A 19,376-nucleotide genomic window follows, 5' to 3' on the forward strand; every position below is an offset into this window, starting at 1 on the left:
AAAATCAGTTAAGGGCGCCTGGGTGGCTCAGTCAATTAACCGCCTGGCTTCAGTTCAGATCATAGTCTCAGGGTCCTGGGATCGAAACCCACATTGGGCTCCCTGCTCAGTGGGGAATCTGCTTCTTCCTCTTCCTGTACCCCTTCTCCTTTCCTTGTGTGTTCTCTCTTTCTCTGTCTCAAATAAATAAAATCTCTTTAAAAATCAGTTAATACAACCAGTCATACATTCAGCTTATCTAAAGAAAAGTTTCCTTTTACTTAATAGGGTGAATTTTAATTTTAGGAAGTATTTTAATCTTCTTACCTGTTGATCATTTTTCCTTTCTCCAATTTAATCTTCCTTATACTTTTATTAAAATTGAATTACACTGGCATAAAAAAATGGGAGCTGCTTTAAATTAAAAGAAATTTAAGAGAGAAAAAAGAAATTTAAGAGTTATAATGTCTAAATATGTTTTTGGCCTTTGGATCCTAATGTAAATAAAACAATTGAAGAAAGACATTTTGAGAATCAGGGAAAGTTGACTGTGGATTCATGTTAGATAATACCAAGAATAATTTTGTTAGGGGTGATAATGGCATAGTGGCTATGTAAGAAAATGTCCTCAAGGTTTTTTTTGTTTTTGTTTTTTTGTTTTTTTTTAAGAATTTTTATTTATGGGCAGCCTGGGTGGCTCAGCAGTTTAGTGCCGCCTTCAGCCCAGGGCCTGATCCTGGAGACCTAGGATACAGTCCCATGTCAGATTCCCTGCATGGAGCCTACTTCTCCCTCTGCCTGTGTCTCTGCCTCTCTCTCTCTGTGTGTGTCTCTGAATAAATAAATAAAATCTTTAAAAAAATTAAATTTTATGTATTCATTTGAGTGTGAGCACAAACAGTGGGAAAGTAGAGAGAGAGAGAGAGAGAGAAGCAGACTCCCTGCTGAGCTGGAAGCCTGGCTGGGGCTCCATCCCAGGACCTAGAGATCATGACCTGAGCCAAAGGCAAGCCTCTCAACCATCTGAGCCACCAGGCTCCCCATCCTTAACTTTTTAGAGAGGTTTGCCAAGCATATAGAGGTAAAATGATGGGATGTTGGGACTCTGCTTTAGAAGGATTCAGCAGGCACATCTGGGTGGCCCAGTTGGTTAAGTGTCTGCCTTCTGCTTGGCTCAGGATACCAGGGTCCTGGGATTGGGCCTTGTGTAGTCAGTCAGTCTCCCTGCTCAGTGGGGAGCCTGCTTCTCCCTCTCCTCCCTGCTCCTGCTCTCTCTTGCTATCTCTGTCACTATCTCAATCTGTCTCTCTCAAAGTCTTTAAAAAGAATAAAAATAATAAAAGACTTCAGCAAAGAAAATTAAAGCAAAAAGGGATAAGGTAAATGTGACAAAATGGTGATATAACTGTATGCAAGAGGAATGCACCCTTTTATCTTGAAGTACATTGCCAAACCGCAGGAGGGCAAGTTATGCTGATTTACAGCCCCTTCTAGACTATGTCTGAGCCCAAACTCCCCTGACTTCATTGGCATTATTCTTTCCGATATTAATTAGCACGACAAAAGCAAAATGCTTTTTAATTGGTGAAGATAAGCAATTTTCAGGGGTTTAATTGCCATTTTAAATTGTTTTGTATGGGAGAAGAGAGAGCCTTCATACCAATAAAAAAAAAAAAGTATTTCTCTTTTCTTACGTTTTTATTGATGAGTAAGTTATATTTATGTAGTAAAATTTCAGTCAATACATGTTACAAACGACTTCCCCAGTTTATCATATTTTTTTTTCAACTTGGCTTATGGAGCCTTTTGAACAAATTGATCAATATTTTACGTTTCCTGGCTTTGCTATGATGATAAACTCTTTTCCCAGTCTTCAGGATTATGCGGTGTGTTCCTTTCTTCCTTCAGCTATTTTTAAGGTTTCATTTGTTGCATTTACATTTTTAATCCACCTGGAATGTATTTATGTTCTAGGCTAGTTTCTGGCCGCTCTCCCAGAAAACAACAATCAGGTGTTGCCTAGCAACCGCCACTTGGGTTGGAATTGGGCTTCTTTGAGAGGGAAGAACAGCTGCACTCCCCTCCGAGTGGCCGGCAACCCCAAGCGTTGCCTAGTAACGCCATTTCAGAGGATGTGATTGGACCCTTCACACGACCCTCCCCCCCATCTCTCCGCGGCAGAAAAAATTTAACCAGAAACCTAATCTCGCCGATAGAAAACTAGGGCAGCGTATGCGTTGCATAGCAACCAGGTCTCCTGACCCTCCCATTGAAACCAGAGGCGGAGCGGGCGCCTCGCTCAAAGATGGCGACTGATTACGGCTCTCTCCATGTATGTCACTCTCCACAGTCCTGACAATGACCCAATCTTCCCCGTCAGGCCCCTGAAGGGGTTCGCTATGCTCTTAATCTTGCACGCGGCGGGTACCAACGAGGATGGAGATAGAACCAGCGCGCCCTGTGTGCCCCGCACAAACATGGCCGCGGGCGCGCCGAGCCGCGGCGCTAAGACGTCCCGCGCCGGGGGACGCGCAGCGCAGGCGCACTTCCGCTCTTTCCACAGCGGCTGCGGCGGCCGCGGCGGTGGCGGCGGTGGCGGCTGCTGCGCGGGGCATGGTCCCCGGGTCGGAGGGCCCGGCCCGCGCCGGGGGCCTCGTGGCTGACGTGGTGTTTGTGATCGAGGGTACAGCCAACCTGGGGCCTTACTTCGAAGGGTTGCGCAAGCACTACCTGCTTCCGGCCATCGAGTGAGTGCCGTTTCCCCGACTTCCAGCCCGGCCCTCCGACTTTAGTTTTCCCCAGTCTCTTGCCTGACCCCGACCTTTTACCTCCGACCCTCGCAGGTATTTTAATGGTGGTCCTCCTGCCGAGACGGACTTCGGAGGAGACGTGAGTCTTGGGACTCCTGAGTCTGAAGAAGGAGGGAGGCGGGGACCGGACTTCTGAGTCTGAGGGAGGAGGAGCCCGGGGACCGGACTCCAGGGTCCGAGGGGCGGAGGGGGCCGGGGATGGACTCCTGAGTCTGAGGGGGGAGGAGTCCAGGACCGGACTCCTGAGTCGGAGGGCGGAAGAGCTGGACGGGGGTTCCAGATGAAAAGTTCCTCTGTCCTCCTCTCCCAGTATGGGGGTACCCAGTACAGCCTCGTGGTGTTCAACACGGTGGACTGCGCTCCCGAGTCCTACGTACAGTGTCACGCTCCCACCAGCAGCGCCTATGAGTTTGTCACCTGGCTCGATGGCATTAAGTGAGCATTTTCTTGTGCTAGGGGGTGGGTTGGGGGACCCTGTGAGGGACCATGAACGGATGCGGCTTGACTTGAGTTTCAGGAACCATCGCTCACACTGGGTGGCTGAAAGGACTGAAAGGGATTGTTTTTGTCCATAAGTCACTTCTGTGGTGGGTTCCGTGTGCTCAGCGTTTTTGCCCTCCGATGTGGAAGTAGAAAAATCTTCTCAGTTTGGGAGGCCTGTTGAGCTCCAGCTCCGATCTCGTACTGTGTGGTTCTCCGCATTTGGTCGGCTGTTCCTCATCTCCACCGTAGTATTCCTATTTCACATGGGCCTCTTGAAGCCTGAGTGCAAGGGGGGCGTGGGGCCTAGGCCAGGATAGATCTCTCTGTGCTCTGAATGGGATTTGGAATGTTCACACTGCAGGCTCCCGCGGGTACAGATAGCCTGTGGTCATATCACAGCTAAACCACCGAACTCCCAGACCCAAGAGTCCCTGCTCTCTTTGTGCCTAATGTAGTTTATTTCTTATCTCTTTATTTGTTTGTTTTTTTTTAAGATTTTATTTATTTATTTATGAGAGACACAGAGAGAGATGCAGAGACATAGGCAGAGGGAGAAGCAGGCTCCCTGTAAGGAGCCCAATGCGGGACTCAATCCTGGACCCCAGGATCATGCCCTGAGCCAAAGGCAGATGCTCAACCACTGAGCTACCCAGGCGTCCCTATCTCCTGTCTCTTTAAAGGGGGGGATTAACATTATAGTACTTGTGTTAATTATTTATTGTGTTATTTATTCTTTGTTGTGTAACCCATTATCCCAAAACTTAGTTGCTCAAAACAATAATCGTTGATTATCTCATGCCATTTCTGTAAGTAAGGAATTCAGGACTGGCCTAGCTGGATAGTTCTGGCTCAGGGCCTCATGAGGTTGCAGTCATGCAAGGGACCAATTTGTTTTCAAGGTAGCTCACTCTGTGGCTGGGGGAATGTTCTCCTGACGTGGCAGCTGGCTTATTTCAGACGAAGCAACACAACAGAGGGGGCAAAGAGGAAGCTACAAGGGTTTTTATGATCGAGTTTTAGAAGCCACACAGCATTATCTCTGCCACATTCTGTTTGGTAGAGAAGTCAGTCCTGTTCAGTGCAGGGAGCATGAGGGGAGGTGAATCTCAAGGGTGTGAATACCAGGAGGTGGGGATTGTTGGGGGTGGGGGGTGCTAGCTACCATGACTTCATAGGTATAGGCATTCTTTGGGAATTGAATGAGTTGGCTACTACTTAAAACAGCACCTGACATGTATTAAGTGCTATGTTAGTGTTCACTGTTGTTTCACGCCTCAGTTTCTTGGTTTGTGAATAGATAATGGTAGTTCAAATGTCCATGCTCTCTGGAGGATCACAGGAACTAATTTTCCTATGGTGCCTTCATACTGCCTAGCCCAGGTCTGGTCTGTGGTTAGAGTTCATGAAACGGCACTGGTTCATGATGGCTCTTCTCTTCATTCGTTTGTACGGCAAGAGTTTGCTACTCAGCAAACTGAGTGCCTGCTCTGTTCCAGGCTATGTGTGTGCAGGACTGGGTGCTGCACGCCCACTGGGAAGTTGACACCCAAGTTTGACCCCTCATGGCCATTAGAACTAGTAGTCAGGACAGAGTAGGATTTCCCAACCTCAGTACTGTTGACACTTTGGGCCAAATAATTCATTATTGTGGGGGACTGTTCACATAGCAGGATGTTCAGTAGCCTCCCTGGCCTCTAGCCACTAGGTGCCAAGAGCCACCTCCAAGTTGTGACCAACAAAAATGTCTACAGATGATTGTCAGCTGTCCCCTGAGGCGGGGGGTAGGGAAGGACAAAATCCACCCCAGCTGAGAAGTACTGAGATAGGTTGTTTTAAGACATGAATAATGGTAAGACGGGACTCCCTGATGCCCAAGTTCAAGTCTGATGTCTAAGTCTCTAGCGCCAAGCACAAGGTCAGGCATCAGGGCGGTCTAAGGAGAACTGGGTAGAATGAGGGAATATGTGAGTGAATGCCCAGAATGCATTTTATATATATATATTTTTTTTAAAGATTTTATTTATTTATTTGAGAGGGAGACAGAGTGTGGCAGAGGGAGGAGGCAGAGGGAGAGGGAGAAGCAGACTCCCCTCTGAGCAGAGAGCCTGAAGCCGAAACCTGGGCTCAATCCCAGGACTCTGAGATCATGACCTGAGTCAAAGGCAGATGCTTCACTGATGGATCCGCCCAGGCGCCCCCTGAATGCACTTTATACTCTGATTCTTCCCAGTGAACTATAAGCTTCAGGACCCAACTCAGAGGTCCCTTCCCTGATGCTGGCAAGCAGCCATCACTCCCTCCTGGGTCTGCCCCTCCCAGCCGGCCCCTGTCGCAGCCCCATGCCTCTGGACTATGAATGGCTAGGTCCCTGGTGGTCCTTCTGCTTTTTGTTTCCAGCTGGGGCCTGGCACTCAGAAGGTCTCAGAAGACCTTGACAGTAAATAAATGAGTGAAAGCCATGAAGAAGATAATCACCAAGAAACCAAAGCTTCTGGTGGGTGTTGACAGGTCAGGACAAGCAGTTAAACCCCTTTATTTGAAACTTCCCAGAGGCACCTGGGTGGCTCCATTGGAAGAGCATGTGGCTCCCGATCTCGGGGTTGTGAGTTTGAGCCCCACACTGGGTGTAGAGATGACTTAAATAAGTAAAGAAAAACTTGAAAATAAAATAAAATAAAATAAACCTTAAAGATGGACAAATAAATAAATCTTTCCAGAGCCCCTGGACTTTTTGAGCACATTCAGCATATACCCATACCTCCTCCTAAATCAGCTTAGAATACACTATATCTTTAGCCAAATGAAAAAGCTTTGTATGCTGTGTGCTCCCTGTGGAATTCTCCCAATCGGTTGATAAACATTTTAAGCCATTTACATTGGCAGCGGTCAGCAGTTTACCAAGTCCTGTGTAACCACCTAAATTCAGTTTCTGTGATGTTGCCGGGGGAGTCTGTCAAAGAGATCACAGAGTTGGCGGGGTTTTGTTCACGCCCTGAGAAGAAATCTTATCTTCTCCCGGAACATCCCTAACTTAAGGAACAAAGTATGTAGTGTGATCTTTGAAACATCCTTGCTTTGGGAAGATTTATTTCTGATGTTCCAATTCCTTTCTTTCAAGAGGGGTGGGGATTGTTTCCTCCTCCCCTACAGCGATTGACCCAGAATCAGGAAGAATAGAGGTAGAAGGAAAAGAGCCCTGAGTGTGTTCTCCCTAGCACTGACAGTCTGTTTGTTCATTCATTCACTCCTTTTCACAAATGTTTGTGGAGGAAACTGTCCTGAGCCTTGAGGAGCTGGGGACCTAAGACAGGCCAAGCCTGGCTGCTGTTCACTTTCCTCATTTTGATCATACCTCAGTGGGGATGAGGACCCTCCAAAGGCTTATTACCCTGTGAATGTGGGCAGTGAAGACTCCAGTGGTTGTGGGGGGGGAGGTGTGGGCATCAGCAAGAGGCCTGGGGAAGCAGTAAGAATCAGAGCCCACCTGTAGCACCAGGGCACGTTCATCTTCATGTTTGCACCATTGAAGACTTTGCTTGGAATTCAGGTTCATCATGAACTGTATGGTATTTTTTTTTTAATTTTTATTTATTTATGATAGTCACAGAGAGATAGAGAGAGAGGCAGAGACACAGGCAGAGGGAGAAGCAGGCTCCATGCACCGGGAGCCCGATGTGGGATTCGATCCCGGGTCTCCAGGATCACGCTCTGGGCCAAAGGCAGGCGCCAAACCGCTGCGCCACCCAGGGATCCCAGAACTGTATGGTATTTAAAATATATTATGCAACTGACCAGATTTTTACTTCTCCCCATTTTCAAGTGTTTCTCATTTCCCAGACAAAATATTTGTTACATATCTCTCTGAGCACGGAACAGACAGCCTACACTCAGGAAGGGAAGAGCAAGTTTTAGGATCTCAGGGTGATTGATTGGTCACACTTTCCCTCATAAGTTACTTTTTTAAATTGAGGTAAAATTCACATAATAGAGGTGAATGTTTTAAAGTGAACAATTCAGTGGCGTTTAGTATGCTTATGCTGTGCAACCACACAGCCCCAAAACACAGTTTCATGCCCCTAAAAGGAGACATGCACACATGACACAGTTGCTCTGTATCTTACCCCCTGCACTCCCCCCTAGCCTTCTGGCCAGGCCCAGCCAGGGCACCTTTGGCTCTAAAAGGCTTATGAAAATAGTGGTTTGATTTATTCAGGAACAGGAAGCAGCTGCAGAGTAGATGCAGGGTTGGTTTGTTGGGGTCTACTCCAACTCTGGCCTTAAAGTTCTGGTGCAGAACAGAGTCCCTGTGGTGAGGAAGAGAAGGGCTAGGAGCAGGGGGTGGGGGTAAGGAGCAGCAGCATAGCATGAATGCCCTGAGAGGGGGAAGGAAGGCGTCGGGGTCATGGGGCCTAGCGGGAGAAGAGGGTGGAAGCCTGCAACTGGAAAGAATGGGCATGAAAGCTGGGGAAGGGAGTGGAGGGGTCGAGCTGCTGTGGCTTACTCATCCAGGAGGCCTTTTCTGAAGCCCTGTGTGTCCTTGAGCATGTTGGACACATGCTAGAGATACCTCAGACCGACCACTTGGTCTCCCTCCCTGAAAGCTGCCCTGGCTCTGGGAGTCAGGTGCACTGTGGAGGTAAGCTTGACAGTCACAGTATACAGTGACATGTGATATGATTGAGGGTGGGGCCTAAAATCAGGTGGCAGCTGAGGCAGGCTTCCTGGAGAAGGTTGTTGGGCTTAGGTGGGGGGTGTCATAGGATAGATAAGCAGGGATTTTCCTCCTCGGCCAGAAGAGGGGTGAACAGCACAAGACAGAAGACTGCTTATGTGGCAGATCATGGAGACCAGGGACATGTGAGACATTCTGGGGTACTTGTACCCAGAGGAGGGTGGAGCAGGAAGGTGGGCAGAGCCCAAGGCACGGAGGGTCTCAGATGCCCAGCTAAGACCATAGATTTATTCTGGCCTTAACAGACATGGTTGGATTAGGCAGCCCTTTGTTATGTGTATGTACGCGTGTATCTAAACTCTATGTCACACATGGGGCTCAAAGTCCGACCCCAAGATCGAGAGTCCCACGCCCTGCCAACTGAGCCAGTCCCGAACCTTTAGCCATTCGTTTTTCAGCACACTTCCAGAGGCCTCCGTGATGCCAGACTGTGGGGTAAGAGAGGACTCAGTCCCGTCCTTGCCTCAGGGAGACCAGCGCAAGGGCCACAACTCACGGGGACAGGGCCCTCATAGCTCCCAGGGAGGGGCCCAGTCTGCACACATGTTCAGAGTCAGCCTTTAACAACCACGTGACCTGAAGAGCTGTGGTGATGGCAGCTGCATTCACCTAGAGGCCTTCCCTGCACCACACCCCACATGACCCGGTGTCTTTTCTGCACATCAGATGGAAGAGAAACTGGAATCTGTATATTGGTTTCCTGGGGCTGCCAAAAGGAAATAGTAAAAACTGGTTGGCGTAGGGGCACCTCGGTGGCTCAGTCAGTTAATTAAGCGTCTGCCCTTGGCTCAGGTTATGGTCTTAGAGTCCTGGGATCGAGCCCCGCGTCAGTCTCACTACTCAACAGGGAGTCTGCTTCTCCCACTTCCTCTGCCTCACCCCCTACTTCTGTGTGTGGGTGCGCTTGCACACTCACTCAAATAGATAAGTAAAATCTTAAAAAGCAAAACAAAACTGGTTGGCTTAGAACCACAGAAAGAGGAATCCCTGGGCAGCTCAGCCGTTTGCCACCTGCCTTCAGCCCAGGGCGTGGTCCTGGAGACCCGGGATTGAGTCCCACATTGGGCTCCCAGCGTGGAGCCTGCTTCTCCCTCTGCCTTTGTCTCTGCTTCTCTCTCTCTCTCTCTGTGTCTCTCATGAATAAATAAATAAAATCTTAAAAAAAAACCACACACACAGAAAGGTAGTGACTCACAGTTTAATGTGGAGGAGTCCAGGATCAAGGTGTGGGTAGGGCCATGTTCCCTCTGGAACCCGTAGGGGAGGCTCTTTGTCTCTTCCAGCCTCTGATGTCCCTAAATGATCCTTGGCTTGTGGTAGTGTTGCTCCAATATCCACATGGCATTCACCTTGTGTCTCTACATTGTCTTCCTTCTGAGCATGTCTGCTTCTGTATCCAAATGTCCACATTGGATTTTGATCACAAGGACACGGGTCATGTTGAATTAGGGCCGACCCTGTGACCTCTGTAGTCCCCTCACTTCTGTAAATATCCCATTTCCAAATAAGATCACGTTCTGGTACTGGGAGTTAGGACTTCAACATTTCTTGGGGAGCAGGGCACAATTCAACCCATGACAAGGGGAGGATGGAGGAGGCCCCCATATTGAGCTGGGAGGGTGGGACAAGGCCAGGCTGGCTTTAAACATGGAACAGCCCAAAGGAAAGGTGCACAGGGATGGGGACACGGGATGAGATCCTAGGCCAGGTGTCCTGGGCTCTTCCCTGTTCTGTGTTCTGGCAGGACTGCTGGCCAGAGGGCCTCCATCAGGAGAAGACAAACAGCCCTCATCCGCATTCACTAGGCCTGGTGCTGAGTCAGCACTGGGGATAGAACAGGAAGCTCAACAGGGTCCCTGTGCCCCAGTGCAAAGTGGAGTGTGGGGAGGAGGGTGACACAGGTGCAGGCTCTCCAGGTGTGTGCTGGGGCTGGGAGGTGGCAGCCCTGGGTGCCACGGGGAACCCTGGGGCTGATAGTCTCACCCCTTGCAGGTTCATGGGCGGGGGTGGTGAGAGTTGTAGCCTCATCGCGGAAGGCCTCAGCACGGCCCTGCAGCTCTTCGATGACTTCAAGAAGATGCGGGAGCAGATGTGAGTGTGCCCAGCACGTGGGGCCCCTAGGTGTCTCCTTCCACCTGGCTTTGTTTGTCACAGGACTCCACCCATGCCTCACACCAGGTGGGGGGCCGGTGGGCTGAGTGCTGAGCGCTCTGGGCAGGAGGCAAGAGGTGTCCCCTGGCCAATGCCTGGTCTTGGTGTCCTCACTGGGAAGAGGAGCCTTGCTCTGGGTCTGCCACCTGCTTCCCCCATCTGCTAGGGAAGCCAGAGGGAGTCAGGAACCTCTCGGGGTCTCGGTGTTCTCGGCTGTAAAATGGGGCTGGTACTCCCAACTTCCTGTGGGGTGGACCATTTGCACCCTGCTGGGGCTGGGGCTGGGTCTGTCCCTTCTCGGGGCCCCTGTTGTTACCGGCTCCACGTCTTTCCTTCTCCCTGGCAGCGGCCAGACACACCGCGTCTGCCTCCTCATCTGTAACTCGCCCCCGTACCTGCTCCCTGCCGTCGAGAGCACCACATACTCTGGGTACACCACTGAGAGCCTCGTGCAGAAGATAGGTGAGGTGAGGACTCCTGAGCCTGAGCAAGGGGCTAGGGCTCGACTCCCAGATCTCAGGGAAGAGGGGGCTGGGGCCCGGACTCCTGACTTGGGGGCTGCTCTGCCCCCACCCTCACCGCTTATCTCTCCTCCTACAGCAAGGGATCCACTTCTCCATTGTGTCTCCCCGGAAGCTGCCTGCCCTGAGGCTTCTGTTCGAGAAGGCAGCTCCACCGGCCTTGCTGGAGCCACTGCAGCCACCAACAGATGTGAGCCAGGATCCCCGGCACATGGTGCTGGTGCGGGGGCTTGTGCTGCCAGGTGAGGCCTGAGTACCAGCAGTGGAGTGAAGAGGAGAGGGGCAGGCCCCCTCAACTCTCTCTGACTTGGTTTTTTCTCCCCTTTCTCAAACCCCTTCATGGGGGGCTTGGTTGTTCATGCTTCACTCTCAGTTGGGGGTGGCTCAGCCCCAGGCCCCCTGCAGCCAAAGCAGCCGGTCCCCCTGCCTCCAGCTCCACCCTCGGGTGCCTCGCTCTCAGCAGCGCCCCAGCAGCCTCTGCCCCCCGTCCCTCAGCAGTACCAGGTATGGATGTTGCCAGAAAGGGAATGTGTTCCTGGGGCCTTGTGGGATCCCTTGCCTCTTGGGGAGACCTAGCTGGATGCTGGGGCCTGTAGGGTGACAGGACTCTCCGCTGGGACGCTAGGATGGGTGGACTCTTGGGGCCAAGGAATCACATCCCTGTGGAGTGATTGATGGGAATCCTCCTTCTGTGGTGTCACAACTGGGGTAGCTGTGCCTAGTTGGGAGGGGGCATGGTGGCATGATCCCACGGGACACCTTGACTGGGGTGTGTGGTCCTCATTGCCTTCCACTCTCAGGTCCCTGGGAACCTGAGTGCAGCTCAAGTGGCTGCCCAGAATGCAGTGGAAGCCGCCAAGAACCAGAAGGCTGGGCTGGGCCCGCGCTGTGAGTCCTGAGGCGGGAATCTGGGGTGGCCTGGGGTTGTCCAGACCTCTCTGCACATTTGTCCCCACATCTTCTCTTGGTCTTTCCCACAGTCTCACCCATTAACCCTCTCCAACAAGCTGCTCCAGGAGTGGGTCCCCCCTTCAGCCAGGCACCGGCCCCACCACTACCCCCGGGGCCCCCTGGCGCCCCCAAGCCACCCCCTGCTTCCCAGCCCAGCCTGGTCTCCACTGTGGCTCCTGGCCCAGGCCTGGCCCCCCCTGCACAACCTGGGGCCCCATCCATGGTAGGTGTTTGCATGTCTGCCCCACTGCCCTACTCATTCCACCTGCTAACAGAGCAGAGGCCAAGCAATTTGTCTTCCTGAGGAGGGTATAAGGGTACATGAGTCTTGTTCTGGTTCCTCAGGGGTTTCTGGGGCTTGTACCATGGACAACTGAGACTAGAGGGTCTGAAGATGGAATTGTGGGGCTTTGGCTTCTGGTGGGTTAGAACTGTTCAGAGGTGTCCCAAGGGATCCTGGGAGTCAGGGCATCCATAGGTCTTCAGAGTCCTGGGATCCTACAGAGTCAGAGCATTTACAGTCTGAGGGACCATTGAGTGGTGTTGAAGGCGCCTGTACTCTGCTCCTCCTGCTTGTCTGTCTCTCTCGGGTCACCCCTCCCAGGAGATGGTCTGACCCTGCTCCATTGCTCTCCTTGCTCCCCTCTGGCAGGCGGGCACGGTGGCCCCAGGTGGGGTGAGTGGCCCTGCCCCGGCGCAGCTGGGGGCCCCGGCCCTTGGGGGGCAGCAGTCAGTGTCCAACAAACTCCTGGCCTGGAGCGGGGTCCTCGAATGGCAGGAGGTGAGTAGCTTGAGGATCCCTATGGATGTCATGGCCTGTTAGGACTGGGGACTAGGCCAGGGTCCCTGTGGGGCCGTGGCTGGCCCTGTGGTCCTGAGTAAAGTCTCAAGGAAGCCTTAAATTGGCAACTAGGGAGCTAGTAAGAACTGGGTTGCAAGTGAAGAATGGAAAAGTCTCAGGTTTCAAGGTGTGATGGGGGTTCAGGGGATCGTGGCTGATCTAAAAGAGGGGCCCAGGACTTGTGGGACTAAAGCTAAGGGAGGTCCTGAGCTCCGGGCTCCCAGGGTTGGGTGGGAGAAGTGGAGGAGACTGGGCTTTGGGGCCCTCTCTGCCATGACACACGCTGCCTTTCCACTTAGAAGCCCAAACCTGCCTCCGTGGACGCCAACACCAAGCTGACGCGATCGCTGCCTTGCCAGGTCTATGTGAATCACGGCGAGAACTTGTAGGTGACTGTAGGGCTGGGGGCTGGTTGGACCTGGGCTTGCCTCTACCTGACTCCCTCCCATCCTGGCCCCCAGGAAGACTGAGCAGTGGCCTCAGAAGCTGATCATGCAGCTCATCCCACAGCAGTTGCTGGTGAGTGGCTCCCGGGAGCATTGCCCACCCCTGCTGGCTGGCTGGTCCCATTCTCTTCCCTTGTCCCTTCCTTGCCTGCCTTCCCCCCTCAGCATGCTGGCCGGCCCGTGTGGGCCTGTGTCTCTCCCCCAGACCACCCTGGGCCCTTTGTTCCGGAACTCAAGGATGGTGCAATTCCATTTCACCAACAAGGACCTGGAGTCCCTGAAAGGCCTCTATCGCATCATGGGCAATGGCTTTGTGAGTCTGGGGCTGGGCGGGGGTTGGGCAGGAGCTGGGCACCTGCAGGGCTTCTAGAACCAAGATGGCAGGAGGGATGGAGTGCTCCCTTCTCCTCCTTCCCTTCCCCTTCTTCCCCCTGCCCTTCTTCCTCCTCTATCCTCCTTCTATTCCTCCTCCTCCTCTTCTTCCTCCTCCTGCTCCTCAGGGCTGACTGGTACGTGTCCTCTCCCAGGCTGGCTGTGTGCACTTCCCCCACACGGCCCCCTGTGAGGTACGTGTGCTCATGCTCCTGTACTCGTCCAAGAAGAAGATTTTCATGGGCCTCATCCCCTATGACCAGAGCGGCTTCGTCAATGGCATCCGGCAGGTCATCACCAACCACAAGCAAGTCCAGCAGCAGAAGTTGGAGCAGCAGCGCGGGGTGAGCAAGCGGGCCCCCCTCCCTCCAACACCCACCCCTGCCTACCTGGGTGGGCTTGTGGCCAGACCCCTGGCATCCCTCCTGGGCTCCCCTGCTGGCGCTTACTGTTCTCCAGCCATGTGGCCACCCGAGTTCAGTCCCTTCCCCACGTTTTCCTGTGATCTTTGTACCCTTTCAGGGTTTCCATCGTCTCTCAGACATGGCCCCCTCTTGGGGACTTGGGAGAATAAGGTTTACTTTGCAGACCATCCACCCCCAAAGAATGTTCCTAGCTCCTAACAGGTTCCCCTACGGGTTTCAGAAGGCTCCCTGATCCCCCAAACACAGGACCCCCCACTCCCACCCCCAGTCACTGACCTGCTCCCTGTCCCACACAGATGGGGGCACAGCAGGCACCCCCTGGGCTGGGCCCCATTCTGGAGGACCAGGCGAGACCCTCACAGAATCTGGTGAGGAGAGGGCTGGTGGGGTCAGGGCCAGGGCGGGGGAGACCCCAAAGGACACTGTCATTTTGAACTGATCTCAGAGGCCAAGAAGTGTGGGGAATCTGCCTCGTCCCTCATCCTCATCTCTTCCCACCAGCTCCAGCTCCGCCCACCACAGCCCCAACCTCAGGGCACTGTGGGGGCCTCTGCGGCCTCAGGACAGCCCCAGCCCCAAGGGGCTGCCCAGGCCCCCCCAGGTGCCCCCCAAGGTCCTCCTGGAGCAGCCCCTGGCCCCCCCCCTCCTGGACCCATCCTTCGGCCTCAGAACCCTGGGGCCAACCCCCAACTGCGGAGTCTCCTCCTCAACCCACCTCCGGTGAGATTTGGGGGTGGGGGGCAGATGGGAGCCATGGGGCTGGCCCTGAGGTTCTGGTTGTTTTGTTCGGGAGGAAGGAGGTTGGCTTTGATGAGAGGGTGTGAATAGGGCCCCACCAAGGGCTCCAGGCAGACCGGCTCCTCTGTGTCTGTCTTACATGGGTTTCTGCTAAGATACCTTTAAAGAAAGACCCCCACCCCCCACCCCCTGCCCAACCACTGGATGAGATGTTCTCTGAGCACCTTCTGTGCTAGAGGCTGCTTGGTGGGGTGGGGGCTCTCTACTGGGGGCCTCTGAGCCACTTTCTTTGTTCTCTCAGCCTCAGACTGGGGTGCCCCCACCCCAAGCTTCCCTCCACCACCTCCAGCCACCAGGGGCTCCAGCACTGTTGCCACCACACCAGGGCCTGGGGCAACCCCAGCTGGGGCCCCCCCTCCTGCACCCACCACCTGCCCAGTCCTGGCCCACACAGCTTCCCCCGAGAGCTCCGCTGCCAGGTAAGGAGTTCCCCGGGGAGGGCAGAGGTCTGGACTGAGTGTCCCAACAGCCCCTGGGCTAGAGCCTCAAGACTGAGGGCTCCTGGGAAGTGAAGTCCTGGATTCAAGAATGGAAGCTGCTCCCCGCCCCCTTCTTGGGAGGCTCTGAGGGCTATTGGAAAAATACAGCCCAGGGGGTCAAGATCTAGTAGGGCAAGAGCTCTTTTTGTGATTCCATTCCTGTGTGTCCCCGGGGTTGATGGGAAACCTAGTCTTAGGGCCAGAGAAGTAGTGTGGGGGGTGGGCTCCTAAAGGCTCATGGGAATCAGCACATTTGCGACCAGACGGGGCCAGAAGGTGCCTCCGATGGATCCCCCTGGGGCTTCCTAGAAAAGTCATTACTTTGGGCTCCCAGAGGAAGAGGGCGGAAGCAGACCCAGGGCCCTCTAGGGCCCCAGGGACTACTGGGAGATGCAGTCCCTTCCCCACTGCCCCCCAGGTCAGATGCTGCTGAGCGGGGGTCCCCGGGGCCCGGTTCCCCAGCCGGGCCTGCAGCCCAGCGTCATGGAGGACGACATCCTCATGGATCTCATCTGAACCCCCGACACCCAATAAAGTTCCTTTTAACACACGCCCCGGCTCCCGTCACTGACGTCCCCCAGGACTGGGCAGGCGGAGACCTGGGGGGAGACCTCTGTGTCCCTGCTCTCGCTGTAGCACATGTCCCTGAGGCTCTGGGCTGGTGACACCAGGGCCTCTGCAGTGAGTCAGGCAGTCTGGTGCAGCCTGGCTTTGGGCTGGGGGGTGGGACATGGAGGTAGGCAGGCAGAACCCAAAGGACTGTGTGCCCTGGTGGAAGTAGGGTTGGTACCCGGAAGAGGGCTCTGAGCCAGCTGAGCTCAGCAGTCTTGGAGGAGAAGCGGGAGTTGATGAGGCCAGGAAGGAAGGCAAATGGTTATCTAGGTATGGAGACAGCAGAAATGAATGTGTGAAGGCAGGAGAAAGATTGGGATGTTCAGAGGCCCAAGTCCAGCGTGAGAAAGGAGGGACCCAGAGAGGGAGGCAAGTGCCAGGTTGGGAAGAGGCTTGGGTTCTAAACTGAATGGCTCGAGGTTTGTCCTGAGGACACAGAAGAGCCAGGGAAGGCCATGGGCAGGGAGCAGGTCTGGGCGGGCTGGCTGGCACAGCCTCTGGGTTGTGAAATGTGACGGGACGGGGCGAGACAAGGCCAGGAATGCAGGGAGGAGGCTAGGGTGGTGGCTTGGGGAAGGGAGAAGCCGGTGGAGGGGTTGGGGTCTGAGGCAGGGGGCAAGTGGGGTGAGTCTGGGGATGGCATGCCATGTGAAGGAATTGGGGGTGAAGAGGTGGGGTCAGAGTCAGTCCCTGGCTCCTGGCCTGGGTACTGGTAGATGGTGGAACCTCCCCACATGAGGGAACTGAGATAAGGAGCCAGTAGCGAGTGCTAATGGTCCAAGGAAAGTCGAAGTCACAGCTCACATATGGGGAGTTCAGGATGTGTTCTTAGGAGACAGCATATGTTTGATTGTTGAAGCCACAGGAGTGGACGTGATTCCATGTGAGGAGAGGGCCAGTCCCAGGTCCCAGAGACTTGACTTTAGACAGGGCTTTAGACAGGGTGGACAGTGGGGCTGTCCCTGCGTGGAAAACCTGGCAAGGAATAGGTTTGGAACGTGGTGAGGCAAGAATGGCCTCAGGGAGATTTCTAGGGGGCAGCTGGGTACAGACACGATGTGGAGTACAAGGATGGTCCAGCCAGGAGGCAGACAGCTCGTGGTCTGTTGCCTGACTCTAGACTATCCAGACTAGCATCACTCAGCGCGTGGTCCATGCCTGGACCACCAGCATCCACATTGTTTGGGACGCTGGTTAACATCTGATTCCTGGGCCCCATCTCAGGAGAGAGGTTGCAATCTGGTGGCCCGTGGGCCACTCTACAGATGAGTTTTGTTTGGCCTTCCCTGTGTTAGTACCTGTAGCATTTTTTCCTAATGGGTTAGCTATAAAAATCAGGATAATTCACACACACGCGCACACACACACACACACACACACACACACTCTCACATACAGACACACATCCAATCTGCAGCCTTGGCTTCTCTTGACAAGTCAGAAGTTCTGGCACCTGTGGGCCTGCCCTTCTGCCTAGGAACAAGGGGCTGGAGCTGCCCCTTTCGATGGGGCGTGTGCTCTCTGATTCGCCACAGTCCCCACCACTCCCGTTTGGCTCCCCCACCGCCAGGCAGAGGGTCATTGCCTTTGGGCTGGCACTGTGGTTGTTCCTGTGGTAGCATTCAGAGGCAAGTGAAATCTTTTTTGTACCCATGTCTCTATCAAAAGTGGCAAAACGAAAGAGAGACCGAGAGGGCCACGTGTTTCGAGAAAAATGGGAGCGAGCCTATTTCTTTGTGGAAGTGAAGAGCATGCCTATGTGTTTAATATGCAAAAAAATCGTATCTGTGTTGAAAGAATACAACCTGAGACGTCATTACGAATCAAAGCACAGTAAGAGCTTCGACCAGTACACAGAACAGATGCGAGATGCGATACTCGCTGAGCTGAAAAAGGGCCTCAAGTGTCAGTAGGGTTCGCTTTGGAAAGAAAGCAGGTACGAGAAGCGGCGTGGCTGCAAAGTGCAGTTGGAGTAACGAGAAAAGCACTACCCCGGGCGTTAAAGCCTTCCACGGATGGCAGATGGCGAGTTTATAAAGGAGCAGGACAGCGGGTCCTGGGCAGAACCACTCGCCTGTTGAGACTGTCCTCTTAGCCTGATGGGCGTTTGTGTTGCGCCATCAGTTGAAGATAAAACCAGAAGATTTACAAGTCCAGTTGCTTGAAAGAGTCGACTCCATTGTGGCCTTTTCTATCGTTGCTCATGAACTCTTACCACCTGGTTAGCTTTATTTATTTGTGGTATTGAGAATTTTGATGTGACCGAAGAAGTCTGTGACACGGTGCCCAGGCAGCCCCAACTCTGGGAGATGAGCTATTTTTGTGTGTGTCTATTGACAGATTTCCTAAGCACACTCGCAGACCGTCATGGTAACCTCATGATCTGTGTCACAGGGGGCCTTGTCAGGACACCTCAATCCCAGGAGGGAACATTTGGTGACACAAGTCAGCTCTTTGCTTCAGTCACCAGGACTTGAGTTGTGTTCAGAAGGAACACACTGAGGACGTCCTCCACACGCTCCTGTGCTTTAACCATGGGCAGGTGGATGGTGACCTTGACCCAATGTATTTTATAGAGGCTCTGTGACCTGGTCGTCACATGATGGTGTGGAAGGGATCTGAACTGTTGAAATCGACTTGATTCATCTCCAATGAGACAAAGGCCACACCTTCATTCTCCCCGAGAAGGTCAGGCAAAGACTTTTTGGTCGAGGTTATACGACCCTTCTGAACACTATTTCTCTGCAAAGATGTTCACAAACAGCTACTTGAATGTATGATCGTGTTTTGTCCAGGCCTGGCAAAAACAGGGAAGCCACCGGCAAGGAATATAATCCTTCGCCACTGTTGCTTTCCAGAAATGAAAGACACGGCCTGGACCATATTCACCCAGATGGTGGGGTTCAAGACCAAATTCCCCCAAAGGCTCTCTATGTCCAGACTTTGTGAAAAAGAACTAACACTGTCCAGTTTGCCTTGGTCTGTTACTGTCGATCGTGTGAATGCAGACTACGAGTAGTAGTTCTGACTGCAGGGCGGTAGGGTGCTGGTTCCTAACTGTGATGCCATTGGAAGATCGCAACCCTACAACCATCTCCAGCTGGTGTCTTGAATCTTGGCGTTTGGAGGTGCCCATGCTTGTAAACAGCTGTTTTCCGTTACAAAATTGAATCAAATTAAATCCCGTTCCCAGTTACGGATTCAACGTTGAATTCTAAACCGCCTGTCCCACCGTGACATCTAAAGCCTGACGCTGACCTCTTGGTGCGGAAGGGGGTGAGGTCAGCCTTCTGGCTTCAAAATCAAAGGAGCAAAAGAATTATGAAAGAGAAAATTTTAATAATTAAATATTTCTATTTTTCAATTTGTATTTTTTCAATTTTGAATTTGAAATATAAACTCCAGTATCATACATGTTTGTATTATGTTCCATGCATTCACCATCGTTCAGTAAAGATACAATTTGATTATATTTCTGGCCGTCGACTTTTCTCATGCCTGGCTAGTTCACTCATTTATGTGGCCCGCCTGGCTCCTGTAGGCATTTGAGTTTACCATCCCTGCCCTGGCACTGCTGAATGGAATCTGGGGGGGTGGGAGGGAGGCTGGAAATCAGCATTTTGAACGAGCTCCCTAGGTGGCTCTCACACAGACAAAGGTGGAGCAGGAGACTCTGGAGGTAGCTGAAGGGAAAGTGGGTGACGTTTCCCGGGCAGTGTGTGTAGCAGGGGTTTTTGAAAACTCAGATGGCTTCAGGGACCAGGCAGGTGATGGAA

The 19,376-nt window shown here is 53.0% G+C and overlaps 1 protein-coding gene across 4 annotated transcripts; it reads left to right on the forward strand.

The window, feature by feature from the left end:
• Positions 1-2,279: 2,279 nt before the first annotated feature.
• MED25 (mediator complex subunit 25) lies at positions 2,280-19,072 on the forward strand. 4 transcript variants are annotated; one of them, XM_026013772.2, is made up of 18 exons: positions 2,280-2,726; positions 2,823-2,868; positions 3,100-3,224; positions 9,997-10,095; positions 10,502-10,622; positions 10,756-10,918; positions 11,050-11,180; positions 11,477-11,564; positions 11,657-11,850; positions 12,280-12,408; positions 12,768-12,853; positions 12,930-12,987; positions 13,120-13,227; positions 13,442-13,630; positions 14,008-14,079; positions 14,213-14,431; positions 14,751-14,928; positions 17,269-19,072. In XM_026013772.2, exons 1-18 carry the CDS (start codon positions 2,416-2,418, stop codon positions 17,511-17,513), a joined length of 2,562 nt encoding a protein of 853 aa, XP_025869557.1. In that variant the 5' UTR covers positions 2,280-2,415; the 3' UTR covers positions 17,514-19,072. The 4 variants fall into 4 exon arrangements, with proteins under 4 accessions (XP_025869557.1, XP_025869559.1, XP_025869558.1 ...); XM_026013774.2 differs by lacking the exon at positions 17,269-19,072 and adding an exon at positions 15,407-15,538; XM_026013773.2 differs by lacking the exon at positions 14,008-14,079.
• The last annotated feature ends 304 nt before the right edge of the window (positions 19,073-19,376 follow it).

This window comes from Vulpes vulpes, chromosome 1 (genome assembly GCF_048418805.1).
Source record: "Vulpes vulpes isolate BD-2025 chromosome 1, VulVul3, whole genome shotgun sequence".
In the NCBI taxonomy this organism is placed as follows: domain Eukaryota; kingdom Metazoa; phylum Chordata; class Mammalia; order Carnivora; family Canidae; genus Vulpes; species Vulpes vulpes.

Excerpts from the sequence above, each read along its gene's own strand:
- MED25 (XM_026013772.2), top strand. The coding sequence starts at position 2,416 with ATGGAGATAGAACCAGCGCGCCCTGTGTGCCCCGCACAAACATGGCCG. Across the intron at positions 2,869-3,099 it reads AGACGGACTTCGGAGGAGAC|TATGGGGGTACCCAGTACAG; the intron begins GTGAGTCTTGGG and ends CTCCTCTCCCAG. Across the intron at positions 14,432-14,750 it reads TCCTCCTCAACCCACCTCCG|CCTCAGACTGGGGTGCCCCC; the intron begins GTGAGATTTGGG and ends TTGTTCTCTCAG.